This window comes from Aptenodytes patagonicus, chromosome 8 (assembly GCF_965638725.1).
Source record: "Aptenodytes patagonicus chromosome 8, bAptPat1.pri.cur, whole genome shotgun sequence".
Classification (NCBI taxonomy): Eukaryota; Metazoa; Chordata; class Aves; order Sphenisciformes; family Spheniscidae; genus Aptenodytes; species Aptenodytes patagonicus.
Window position 1 is genome coordinate 2254461 of NC_134956.1, and position 14501 is coordinate 2268961.

Below are 14501 nucleotides of genomic sequence, written 5' to 3' on the forward strand. Positions count from 1 at the left end.
ATTGTTTAGAAGCATGTTGAATTTCTTTGTTGCTTTTAGTTCCAAACTAAATCTGCAACATACTGGTTTGAACATTTGGATGATTTCTGTAAGCATATGTTCTCATTATTTTTGTATTTTAGTCCTACAAATGCATCAGGACGCTTCACTACTTGTAAACTGTGATGTTTCTGGAGTGAGTGAGAATACTGAATAATTCCTTGCATCTGATGTTATCATTATATACTTTCTCTTTACATGCATGTAGTTTTAAAGATAAGGTACTGGGCCTTTTTACTGGGCCTCAGTAAAAAGGGAATTTCTGCTTTTCTGGTTATCATCTCTCTCTCTTTCATAGTATAGTTGCTCTGAGAGGTAAATGCTTGTGCCTGTGGATACAAACCTGCAGCTTCTCTGATAATTTTGCCATTATTGTCAGTGGAACGAGTAAGTCTATACTCATGGAAAAGCTTGGGGTTTGTTCTTTACTGAAATTTAGGTCTTGAGGACTCTTTCCAGTTTCCATTTTAAGCTCAAATGTTGAAGTTTTCTTGTTTTCAAAATTTTGTCTTGATTGTGCTTATTTTTGGTTTTCCTAAGATAAAAGTTTGGCAAGATTTGAAGGAAAAGGAAAGTGTGAATATAAAAATGAAAAATAAATCAAAGAACAACAGTAGATATTAAAACATCCTGAATAATACGTTGTTTTAAAATGTGATAGTGGTTTTAGTGTACTGGTTACTAATTACAGCCTCTGTGATCAGAAGTAATAACTGAAGGTATAAAATGAGAGTCAGGGAAGAAAAGACCTGCCAGGTTTATGCTGCTAAATGCCTGGAGAGGAAATGTTTTGTTTTGGTCATGGCTAACCACACAACTACATTTGGCGATTAGACAGAGGGAAGGAGGATACAGAGCTTTTTCTTATTAGGTAATTCTTGAAATGAACTTATCACCTGAATAGTGGGAAATAACTGTAAAAAAGGTGACCTTTTTCTAGCTAGCAACAACATCTACTTCACATTTTGTCAGCTTGGATCTATTGTATGCTACTTTAGGCCAAAGATACAGCCATGCACTGTGTTACTCAACTTTGACATCTAGGCAAATTAGTTAGAAAAGCAACTTTTGGCAGCCACTGCCCGCACTTTGGTATTAGTCTTTGATTCAGGCAGAGCAGTGAGCTTTGATTCTGTCGCTGTTAGAGCGCAGTGTGCATCCTGGGTAAATACAGTGTTAGCTGCACTGTGGGGATGACCCTTATCTCACTGCCCTGCTGATGAAGCCAACAGATCCTTCATGCATGCACATATGTCACTTCAGCTGTATTTTAATTTAAAAGTGTTTGCAGAGTGTGTGGCTTAGCTCTTGCAGGAAGTCTAGAGCCATACATACACAGAAGAAAAGAAAATGCCTGAATCCATCTATGTTTGGTATTTAGTACTGGTTTATAGTCATTAGAAAAAGTAAAATTAATCTGATTTTCACCAATAGTTTTACGTATCCATTGAGATATGTTAAAAATACTGTACTCAACCTGTTTCCATTTTTCTGTAAGCCTTTCTTCTTCCCTGTTGCTCCTTGATACAGTGGTGTTTTCGGGTTTTTTTAACAGTATTGCAAGTTGAGGTTTATGCAGGAAGAAACTTCCAGTGTCAATTTCTCATAAAATACTGACTCAGTTCAAAAAAGTAATTTAGATGTACAAAGAAACAAAGTTTTTTCCATGGTTCTGTTTTAAAGTTTTGTTCATGCAAAGTCATATTAATAGTACTAATTACTTTTAAATATTTAATTTCCATTTTCACTCTTTATCTGCTCCATTCTCTGCTTCTTTGTAAAATACTGGCAAGCAACCTTTCTCTCTTTCTGGCTCGGCAGATAATGAATGTCTATTTTCTGCTGAAACAGGAGTGTGATAAAACAATCGGAGTTCTAAAAATGAAAGGTTAATTTCAACTGTTTTGCATTCTGCTAATATTATGCAGTTGGAATACTCAACATATTGCCAGTCTCCCTAGAAATAGCCATTGCACATTGCAGGGAGATGAACCAAATTCATCCACTGGATTTTTTTAAGCACAAATTATCAGTAATTCTACTGGGCATGTATAGTAGGTGCCAGATGCCTCAAAACAGAGACCTTTCCTAAAAAGTTCTTTCTCATTCCAGTTGGGACTGGGTCAAGTGTTACATTGTCCGTTTTTGCAGTGTACTTAATGTACTTAATTTTCCACCCATCTGAGAAAGACGTGTGCAGGGCGGCTACTGGAAGTGAAGCAGTGCTAGAGAGGTGTCTTAACTACTCCCCTAGTTGTAGGGGGACTTACTCTAATTCTTGTTGCAAGCCTGGAGCAGAATCCCTTGACGTTTTTGTATGTTGGCATTTTTAATAAGTGGATAGATAAAAATCTCCCTTGTAACCCTGCAGTGACTGGCTTGTGTTCTGAGTCTGTTTTGAAGCAAAGGTACCCTTTTTAGCATACAGTCTTTCAAAATAGACACAGGCAGGATGATTCTCAATTCCATGCTCCTGTCCCACATTGCTCTGGGTGTACTTCCTCCATAGTGGAGCAATGCATCTTGTCATCCTTAAAGCTTCACACAAGTCATATTTGTTGAAATATTTTTCTTTTCTAAGCATATGTAAAGTAGTAAGAAGTAGAAAGCAAGCTGCTTTTCTTTGTCAGTGGAGCTTCATTTTTATGAAATGAAACTTCGTATGAAGCTTCAGCTGCTCTTAACAGACAAGGCAGAGCTGAATGGGAGAAAGCCTTCAAGTATGCAGTACTGACTGTGCACGCTTGTTTGCTTTAAAGGGCTGTCGTACTGTTGAGCAGGAGGCTGCCTGTTGTAAAAGATAATTACTTCCCCGATTCAAAGGTCAGATGTGATGGCAGGGAATAGGCCTATGAGCAAAATAAGATCAAGCATTACAGTCAGTCAAGGATCATATTTACGTCCGGAAAAAGTACAAAACGCAAACTAAAAATAAAGAAGAAACCCCTAACTTTAATCAGAGCCTCAGGCAGACCCCTCTCCAATTTTTTCTGATCAGGGCAGTACCCTTTTTGTTGATGAAAAGGTTAAGTGATCCATTGAAGAGGTACCATTATTAAAGTGTCAACATGAGATTATAATCAGTGTGGAAGGGTTATTAAATAGTTCACCATTTAAGGGCGAGGAAGGCAAAAAACCTCACAGAACCTAAGAAGGGGGAAATAGTGATAATTCCTGACTTCCTGTTAAAAACCAATTTACCTTACTTGTATGAAAAGTACTTACAAATAAGCTTGTAATTAGGAGCCTGTGATGTACAAAATAGTGTGGCCTCACAGTTAGCAGAACAGAGAAACGTATTTTAGTATTTAAAGAGAGAATGTGAAGCAGTTCAGTATGTAGTAATTTCTTTAATGGATACTTTAGAGAGAATGATTTGTTTGTCTTTAATGGGTGGTTACACAGTTTCAATGTCACTAGCAAAACTCTGGATAATTTATCATTTTTAAGTTGAAAGCCAGCTGTATCACAGAGGGAAAGGGATTAGTTTCCTGTCAACTTCCTTTTTGGAAAAAGTGATGTGTGCACACTGAAAATATTTCCAGCTTGGGTAAAGTATGTTTGAAAATACCCTTGGGTAGAGTCATATTTTGATGGGCACAGAAAGAGGACTTGCTTTCAGTTTTACATGTTTATAGAAACATTTTGAGACATTTGAGGGGTTTTTTTTCTCCTTCGCTTCAAAAAGTACACACTGTTCAAGCTAGGAGAGTTTTGCCAGCGTTAACCTTGATCTCTTCTGGCACTGTGGTCCGGTGGAGAATGTTCTTTCAGAAATCGCTCTGTACTTTGAACTGTTGAAGGGACTGCTGTGGTATGTGTGTGCAGCAAGGGTCACAGCATTTCATTTCTGAGAGACAACAGGAGGGCTTTATTTTTTATGTTCGTATACATGTGAATGAAAGCAAAATAAGAAATACAGGGCGTGGTGGGAACGTGGAATTTTACTCCTTTAGAGTTTGGATGTACCTGTTCCTAAAACAAAAGGTAGGGGAAGTACTGCAAATGCTTATATTCATGCATGTGTGGAGTGTTTACTAAGTCTTTTGAGTGATTAAAAAAAAGTAAAATTTCATTTTTCTGTCAATGCTCTGTGTACACAGGATGAGGCAGATAGTAAATATTTATGTGAAACGTGAAAAAGACATACTGTGGAAGTGAAAGTGCATACACTATTGCAATGTGAGAATGCCCTACTGTAAATGTAAAACAAATACAAATTACTATTAGTCATCAGTACTTCAGGATAAACCTTGACTAGGACTCAGTTTTAAAATGTTTCCTATTGTGTACAACTCCTTTAATATAAAGGGTTTTTTCTTTCCTTTATTCTTTTAGCAATACCAGCATTCATGTGAAAACAGTGTTTTATTTGCCAGATAGCTCTTACTGTGTTTTCCCTACCTGAAACTATTTGGCTTTCATTAGCCAGAAACACCATCCCTTGGGATGCTTTACTACAAAGCATGCCAAAAGTATCCTGTGGGAGCAATCTTTTACTAACAGAGAAATACATGAGATTTCTCCTGTAGGTACTTTTTCCCAACTTCAGTTTCTAGAAACACAGTAGCTCACAAGATCCATTAAATCCCAAATCTCCTTTGAGTAAAATGAAAGTAATCCTTTTATGTCAAACTGTAATATAACAGTAAGAAAGTATTGCTTTTATTTGTCAAAGCAAGGAAAGACACAAATAAGCATCTGTCATTTTGAAGTAGAACAACTTGGAAATGAGCAGTCTTGTAAGAAATTAAAAGTTTTATTTTACACAGTGGTTGCTAAGTGACTTACTCAGGATGTTATTAGTAGTTACTGTATAAAGTTAAATAATGCTTGAAATCTCCATTCTCCTGCTTGACTCATGCTCTAAAGATGACCTCTGCAACAGAAATAGAGACTTGCTTAGATTAAAGTGAAAACTATGGTGTTTGACATGAAAGCCACATTACCCTGTACTAACTGCATCTAAATTTGAACAAAATGTGCTGGATGTCTACATAAAATGATACTAAGCAAAACTATGCTATTTGTTGCTGAGAATTTTGGAATACAAAGCTCACCTGAGGATTTTCCTGTCTTTTCATTCTGTCTAGTGTTGAGGGTGAAGCTCCAAGCAGTGAAACTGGCACATCTTTGGATAGCCCATCTGCTTACCATCAAGGACCTATAACACACAGTTCAGCTATAAGTCCAGACCATTACGATCATTCTGCTTACGGGCTGTATTCTGTTTCCCCTGGACAACAAAGATCTCGGAGGCCGAAACTTCAGCACTCAACATCCATACTGCGAAAACAAGCAGAGGAAGAAGCTATTAAAAGGTCAAGATCACTTTCTGAGAGCTATGAACTCTCTTCAGACCTACAAGATAAGCAGGTATTTGAGCTTTGTTACCTAATTTATGACAACGGCAACATGTCTGTAAGCTGGGAAAAATCTTTCCTAGCATCACTTCAGTTATGATGCTGAAAATATCTTTTTTCCTGCAACCAACTTAGTTCAAAATAGTCATACATCAGCATTTCTGAGGTTTTTGACTCTTTTTCTGTGTTGTGTTGTCTCAGTGTCCCATACACCTTCCCCCTTTCCTGAAGAAACGCATAAAAGATATGTTAATAGTGTTAAAAGTAAAAACAGTTCTACTAGGAATTGTGATTTCATGCTTGGGACAAGTACTAGAATGTAATAACGCAAAATATTTTTCTAAGAAAATGAGTCATTTGAAACCTGGATATCTTTGTTGTTGCTGAAAGAAAGGAAGAACTTATTGCAACTGATATTCTCTCATATCTGTGGGGTGAATTCAAGGTCTTAGTTTTACTCAACTAGGCAAAACTCCTATATGCTTTACAAAGAACTGGATGGAAGCTATGTAGGTGTTCAAAGCCTTTGTCCCTAAAAAGGTGCTTCTGTAAGACAGTCAGCCTCAGCCATTCCTTTTAAGCTTTATTCTGAATGTATTCCTATTTGAAAGATGTTTATTGCCATGTAAGTTCATACTTATCATTTGAAAATGATGCTGTAATAGTTTAAGGTAAGCAAATATGCAGGATGCACTGGATTTCACTGGTAGGTGAACAGTAGCCAATACATCAGTGTTTTTTGGTTGGGGTTGGTGGTTTGGGTTTTTTTTGTTAGAGATCTTTCTTGCCACAGAATATTTTGTTTACTGTGAATCATTGTGGTATATTGCATAGTCACTCCAACTTGTATGTTAACACGGCCAAAGTGGAAGCAAGCAAAATTCCGCAGACAGGAAGTGAACTCCTCCTGATTTTTGGACCACACATTGGTAGTCGGTGAAATTTATAGGCGCTAAGTCTCATTTTCCATCTGTTTGTTGTTCTAAAATTTCAGGATGGAGAGTCATATAATGTTGTTCCAGAGAGACCTGGAAGAACAGAGCTTGAGCTCTGACTTAAAGTTGAAGCCAATATTTGGGATAGCAAGTATGAGTTTAGTTTAGCCTTTATGCTCACCAAATTCTGTATTGGAGTGGGGACATATCAAGTTCCTGATTCTTGATCTAGATTATGCCAGCTCTGCTGTTAAATTGGACCTCCTTGTGAGATCTACAACGTTACTTCCTTTTCCACCTTTGGCAGTCATTTTTGCTTGATGCCTCATAAGGGATGAATATAGAGTGTTAAGCTTACTAAAGAGGTCTCTTGCACTGCAGATATTCCACAGAGCCTAATTCCGTCTGTCCTTTTATGCCAGTTTGACAGAGAATGAGGACTGCAGATGTTATTTTGTATTTGTTCGGGGAGTCCTACACAATAAAAAGTGACAATGATACATAAAGGAAGCTTGATACTGAAGAGTTGCTTACTGCTCTTGAAAAGCTCTCACTGAAATCTCAGAAGATACTTAAAAACTATTTAGGAAAATGTCCAAGGCTTTACCTAAAGGCAACATGCATTAAATATGCATTAAAAGGTGCATTAAATATGTATTAAAATTTAATACAAATATTAGTCACAAGTCTAGTAAATCATCTAGGCAAATTCTGAAATAGTCTCAATTAAAATTCCCACCAAACCCCTCTAATTTATGATAATCAATGATGATGTAATTTTCTGTGTAAACCTGAAGGACAGCAGCCTGTTTGCAAGAATGAAGTCCAGATAATTTTTTTTATAGAATATTACTCTTTGTTTTATTCTTTCACACCAGCTATGCCAGTTTTCTTTTCTTTAGGTTTGATAATTAATTTTGAGAGGACAACTAAATTTAACAGTTCATCATTTGTTTTGAGATTAGGCCAGCAAAATAATCTCTTACAATTTATTTAAACACATGTGACCTAATGTATACTACAGATAGAAGTAGTAGCAAATGTGTGGCAGCAGTGGCAGGGTGGTGATAGAAGTTCTTAATAATTTTTCTGATCTTCAGAATGCCTTACAAGTAACCTCACAGACTCTTCGATATGTGCAAATGTGGGGGTAATTTAATTCACCCCATTTGGGGGTGAAAGGCTAAACAGTATTTTAAAGACAAACTATAGAAAATTATGCAGAGATTTACAGATTCCCAGCTCAGAGGTCAGTCACGGCTTTCTGAGCTTAGTTAAAAGAAGTTTCAAGATACAGTCAAAAGAACAATTCCTTAGCAGTAATCCTGATCTGAGCCCATCGGAGAAGTTGGCCTCCTCAGTTATGCCAATAATGGTGCATAATATTTTTTGCATATAGAATAAAAAAAAAAAATTAAAAAAAATTAGTGATTCACATTTAAAAACACTGAGCCAAAAAGATCATCTTTAATGTGGAAGGGGAATGGGAGCTGCTGAACCAGGCAATAGCACTGAAAGAAATGCATCAACTACTCCCAAATGGTAGACATAATGGACTAGAAAATATTTTTAGTAGCATTTAGTTCCTTCCATAGAAGGGGGATGAAGCCCCTCTGAACATCAATATCTGAACTTAACAATTACTTGCAGAGATCTCCAAAGTGTGAGGAGGAGAGGTTGTGTGTGCACGTGCATGTAACATAAGTAATTAAAACGTGGTGTCTAATGAAAAAGGGTACCTGGATTTGCAAGCGAGGAGAAATGACTTTTGAATCATTGGAGTTTTATGAAAATTGCATGGACTTACAAAAAAATGCTGCCAGAAAAATGGTGGGTTTAATTGTAGTACTAAACATACTGATTTGTGATGTATGTTTTGTGTTTGTGAATAATATGGATCCATCAAAGACTGATCAGAACAGAAATTAAATATTGGGAAAAAAATGGAAATAAACCTAGTTATTCATCTTGTTCAGTGTTTTTTAAATAAGCGATGCTTTTCATGTTTTGGAAGGAAAGGTTTGAAAATATCTAATGAGTATTCCAAAAGTATTGACATGTCATTTTCACTAGGTTAAATTAATAGAATTTATAATGTATTTATTTTGCATATTCATTCTGTTAATTGGAAACACTGGCAATGTTGAGTGTTTTACACAAGAATGCAAATTATTACAAGAATGCAAATAGATTTGAATTTGTATTTAGAAAGTCTGAAATATGTTCTTGGTTTGAGGAAGACTGTGTATGTGGATATTCTATCAGAGAAACCCCTCTGGAAGCGTATGGTCTGGGAGGCTCAGTTTTGCTTTGATATCAGGCCTGGGTGAAACGATGCTACTTGGTTTTTATTCACATAGAAAGCGATGCATGTCTGGAAAGGTGATGGCCACTTTTAGAATTTACTCCCAAAATATGGCAATTTGCATTATACTTGGATTTCACTTCTCTACAGTTGTCCCTACAGAGAAAGAATGACTGCATTATGCTGCATTAGAGTGCTATCTGGTCTGCTTTGACATGGACACACCAATGCTAATGTGTGAAAACCAAAATTTAAACACACACACACAAATTTCCAGCACCTTAATTTTATATGACAGTATTCACATAGTCATATTTTTGTCTGTATTTTTATGGTGGAACTTGTGAATGACTGTTTGGTTCACCATTTGTGCAGTTGTTAGTCTGGAGCTTTGAGTTTTTACTTTCAAAACCAGTATACACTTTGAAAAATTTCTGAAAATTAAAGTTGTTAAAAGAAATTTTGTTATACTTTAACCTTGTTCTAACCTGCATCAAGTTACAAGTAATTGTGTTCACCCTTCCACAGGTGGAAATGCTAGAACGGAAATATGGAGGCCGTCTCATAACTAGACATGCTGCTCGTACCATACAAACAGCTTTTCGCCAGTATCAGATGAACAAAAATTTTGAGCGTCTTAGAAGTTCTATGTCTGAAAATCGTATGTCAAGACGCATTGTACTGTCCAATATGAGAATGCAGTTTTCCTTTGAAGGACCTGAGAAAGTCCACAGCTCTTACTTTGAAGGAAAACAAGTTTCTGTTACAAATGATGGGTCAAAGCTGGGATCCCTGGTACAGTCTGAATGTGGTGACCTGGGAGAGTCAGCTACAATGAAGTCTCCAGCAGCATCTACTGATTTTGCTGATGCTATAACAGAACTGGAGGATGCTTTTTCCAGGCAAGTGAAGTCCCTTGCAGAGTCTATTGATGATGCACTGAATTGCCGTAGTCTACACTCTGATGAAATCCAGACTCCAGATCAAGTCAGAAGTCGTGAAATGGAAAGGGATAGTTGTGCTCAAACTAAGCCAGCAATTCACAATGTGGATCACAGGAAGCTTGATGAGATGACAGCGTCATACAGTGATGTTACATTATATATTGATGAAGAAGAGTTATCTCCACCCCTTCCACTTTCCCAGTCAGTAGACAGACCGTCCAGTACAGAATCTGATTTGAGGCTCCGGTCTGTGAACTCTTCACAAGAGTACTGGTCCATGACCCACAAAGATGATAAGATAGACACTGATACGAGCTGCAGGAGTACCCCGTCACTGGAATGTCAGGAACAGAGGATGAGAATGGATCATCTACCATTGCTAACTATAGAGCCACCCAGTGACAGTTCAGTGGACTTGAGTGATCGCTCAGAGAGAGGTTCATTAAAAAGACAAAATGCTTATGACCGAGGGATCACTAGTCAACAAGGAAGCCCAAAACACATCCCTCACAGTATTCCTGCCAAAATTATATCCCGAGAGGAACAGGAGGCAAGACATAGGGCTAGGCCTATAGATAGTCATTTAGCTATCAATGGCACAGCAAACAGGCAAAGCAAATCAGAGTCTGATTATTCTGATGGAGACAATGACAGCATCAACAGCACTTCCAACTCTAATGATACAATAAATTGCAGCTCAGAATCTTCTTCTAGAGACAGCCTAAGGGAGCAAACCTTGAGCAAACAAACATACCACAAAGAAACTCGCAACAGCTGGGATTCCCCTGCCTTCAGTAATGATGTTATCAGGAAACGCCATTATAGGATTGGACTGAACCTTTTTAACAAGTAAGTACAGCGTTTACTCCTTTTCTCTCTGAGTTTGGTAGAAACATAGCCACTGAACCAGGAATATTTTTCTTGTATCAGATAAGTAAGACTGGTGTCTGATGTTGACTTTTCAGTGAAAAAATAAGCTGCTCGTGGTGACCATTCATGTTAGAGTAAAGTTGACATCTTCATAGTTAAACAGCTTCAGGGGAAAAGAAAAAATATAATCATGTGTATATATATGGTAGTAAACTATTGAAGAGGATGGATCGGATTCCTTTCTTGTTGAAAAATATGGTGGCTTAATCCTGATCCATTTTTGGTGTTACAACAAATTCAAATTTCTTCCTGCCCTAATCATGTAGGTATTTGTGGTGGGTTGACCCTGGCTGGATGCCAGGTGCCCACCAAAGCCGCTCTGTCACTTCCCCTCCTCAGCTGGACAGGGGAGAGAAAATGTAACGAAAGGCTCGTGGGTCGGGGTAAGGACAGGGAGAGATCATTCACCAATTACCGTCACGGGCAGAATAGACTCAACTTGGGGAAAATTAATTTAATTTCTTAACAGTCAAATCAGAGTAGGATAATGAGAAATAAAAACTAAATCTTAAAACACCTTCCCCCCACCCCTCCCTTCTTCCCGGGCTCAACTTCACTCCTGAATTCTCTACCTTCTCCCTGCCAGCGGTGCAGGGGGACGGGGAATGGGGGTTGCGGTCAGTTTGTCACACGTTGTCTCTGCCGCTCCTTCCTCCTCATGGGGAGGACTCCTCACACTCTTCCCCTGCTCCAGCGTGGGGTCCCTCCCACGGGAGACAGTCCTCCACAGACTTCTCCAATGTGAGTCCTTCCCATGGGCTGTAGTTCTTCACGAACTGCTCCAGCATGGGTCCCTTCCATGGGTTGCAGTCCTTCAGGAACAGACTGCGCCAGCATGGGTTCCTCCCCCACAGGTGGACCCCCACACCCCCACCTGCTCCAGCGTGGGCTCCTCTCCCCACGGGTCCACAGGTCCTGCCAGGAGCCTGCTCCAGCATGGGCTTCCCATGGGGTCACAGCCTTCTTCGGGCATCTGTCTGCTCTGACATGGGGTCCTCCACGGGCTGCAGGTGGATATCCGCTCCACCATTAACCTCCATGGGCTGCAGGGGGCCTGGAGCACCTCCTCCCACTCCTTCACTGCCCTTGGTGTCTGCAGAGTTGTTTCTCTCACATATTCTCACTCCTCTCTTCTCCAGCTGCAATTGCTGTTGTGCAGCAACTTTTTCCCCTTCTCAAATATGTTATCCCAGAGGCGCTACCACCATCGCTGATGGGCTTGGCCTTGGCCAGCGGCAGGGTCCGTCTTGGAGCCGGCAGGCATTGGCTCTGTTGGACATAGGAGAAGCTTCTAGCACCTTCTCACAGAAGCCACTCCTGTAGCCCCCCGCTACCAAAACCTTGCCACGCAAACCCAATACACTATTGTAAAAATTGTCATATGGGAATTAGAAATAACAAGCAGTGTAAGATGAGTTTCCTGTTTAACGCAGGCAGGGCCTGAAATTTGTTCAGTACATCTCATCAAAGCTTTGATACTAAAAAGCAATGCGCTGCATATTTTTACGCTAAATAAATATTTATTATTTATTATAAAATTATAATAAAATTTGTATTTCTGCCTATGACTGTAATTATCCCATGTATGGAGTTGTTTAAAACTTCTATAAAATAACTTTCTCAAGTTTCTTTGTTTTATTGAAATACTTTCTTCTTTGGACACTCCCATGTAGAAAACCATGAATATTGCGATAAAGGGTAAGAAATAATATACTGCTTAAACTGTATTCACACTACTGGAGTTAACACAGATCTCATTAGAACCATCATAACCGGAAGGTAAGAACAGCTAGGTGGTTGGCATTAGAATTCCTAGCTTTTCTTCACTGCTCTGTTGATGCCTGGTGTGCCAATTTCCCTGCCCTAGAATGGCTATCATTTACTTAAGCCTTTTCTGGCACTAGTGCTTATAAAGCTCCTCAGAACACTTAGAAGAAAGATGCGAAGTGCCAGAATTTGTTCCTATTTTTCTTTAAAATACTGTTGGCAGCTCACAGTGTTTGTGTAAGTTTTTGAACTTTTCTACAGAGTACTTCAGGATTTCTCTATGAAAATTTTGTAGCTTCTAGAGAGCCAATAGATATTTCAGCGTGCTGCCATAGACCTTGCTTCACAGTCTCCTGCAGCTTGAATGAGTTCAGCCCCCCTTTTCAGCTAGCAGTGCTGTGATCTGTTTTGTTTGGATTAATAGGTCAGTGGTTCATCATATAATATATGTTGTAACATTGCAGATAATTAAAGCTTTTTGATGCCATCACGTGAGGCTGTGCATTACAATACTAAGTATGGATCGGCCAGGTTTGGTAAAGTAAAAACTTTCAGGTTTGTTTTTTTATCTTTGTAAAAAGTTAATAGGCCTTTACAGAAGCTTTTAACCAATTAGAAGTATGTAAGTCATAGGATCGCTGCAGCTTTTACTGCTCACGAAGTAGACTGGGTAGGAAGATATATCAATTTGCTTTTTTTTAGAAGATTTGAAAACATTAACATCCTTGGTGCGCGGGGGGTGGGGAGGAAGATGCTGGGACTGTTTGGCTGACATTTAAAAGACTTGGTGTTTGCTTGGTTTTTTGCACAGTAATTAAGCCTTAAGCAGTCAAGGATCGGTGAACTTCAGGCTTGATAATACAGTCTTTTGAGTCAATTGCAGAAGGGTGTAAGAAAAAAGGTGAATGGAAAAAGTGCTCGAGCAGCATGCAGAGGTGAATGAGAGCATTGGAAATTGTCCGTTGCTTCTAGTCACACGCCATATCAGTAGGAGGCTGAAAGTGAAAAATAAACAGCAGGAATACAGAAGAATGGAGACTATTACTTGAAACGCATCTAAGTGATCTTGCTGCATGGACTTGAACAGAGATGTATCTTTTTTTATATATTGGCTGGTTGTAAGATGACTTGCAGTTTCTTAGCAGTGAGTTCTAAAAGATAGCACTGTGCAGAACTCCAGGCAGCAGCTCTGTGCGTGATCTTTTGCTGTGCGTGATTGTTTCATTCCTCTACCGCATTCTATCTCCAAGATTGGTACAGAACTGAAGATTCTCAGTACCTTCTGCTGAGTCACTCTGATTCTACTGATAACTCAGTTCCCAAGTATCCCATGTATCTTGGTTTTGATTATGGCTCTTCAAGTCCGCAGACTGTGACATTTCATTAATAGCCTTATTTCCCCTCTGTGCAATGTCAGGTATTGAACCGTCATAGAATGTGACGGTGCATGAACCTGTAAACTCTTTTGAAAGGGAGCTGGGAAACTTCCAAAGCTTTATTCTTTAAAAAGTTCAGAAGGAGACTCTTAAGAGTGTATCAGTGGGATTGCAAACTGCATTTTGTGAGGTGAGTGAAGGGATAGAGGTTGTGTTCAGGCACTTGCCAGGATTTACAGGTGATGATTTCTTCAAGATGAAGAATACTTTTTCCTTTTATATGTGTGCTGTACAGACGCATTAGTTTCAATTAACTTCTGAGCATTACGCTCATTGTTCTCAGCACGTGAAGTATGTCATAGCATCTTGTGTGTCCAGATGTGTTTTGGAAAGCGAGCCTTGTCCCAGATGTCAGTTTCCCTGGCGAAGGCTGCTATTTCGCATGCAGAACAGCGTAAAGGAGGATTGCCCAGCCTGGTTAGACACGGGCCAGGAAGGCGGGTCTGCAGGTCAGATGGACTTTCTGCGAATCAGTCCCGTCTTCACAGTTTCTCTCGCATGACATGGCAAAAATGCAACTGCTCAGCATCTCATATGAGCAAGGGTCTGCCTACGCATTCAGTCCCGTGTTGCAAACTGCTTGTGCTTCCTATCGTGTGACCAGATGTACACCTGCGATGCAATGGGATACATTTTTTTAGTCTACTCTCCAGTGTTCAAGCCAATGCAGCAGAATCATTTAGATGTCTTTTGATCATATGATCTTTCATGACACATTTATGATCATAAAATGAGGGAGTAGTACAAGTCTTGGCAGCGAGCTCCTGAGAGGATGTGTGCTC

General features: G+C 39.1%; 1 protein-coding gene across 15 annotated transcripts in view; it reads left to right on the forward strand.

Moving 5' to 3' along the window:
* Positions 1-14501, forward strand: part of IQSEC1 (IQ motif and Sec7 domain ArfGEF 1) — a 363771-nt gene that overhangs the window by 303854 nt on the left and 45416 nt on the right. For all 15 annotated transcript variants that reach the window (XM_076345942.1, XM_076345928.1, XM_076345930.1 and 12 more), the window contains 2 exons: positions 5133-5415; positions 9171-10435. In XM_076345942.1, the coding sequence (XP_076202057.1) occupies positions 5133-5415; positions 9171-10435 (1548 nt within the window). The remainder of the gene's footprint in view (positions 1-5132; positions 5416-9170; positions 10436-14501) is intronic.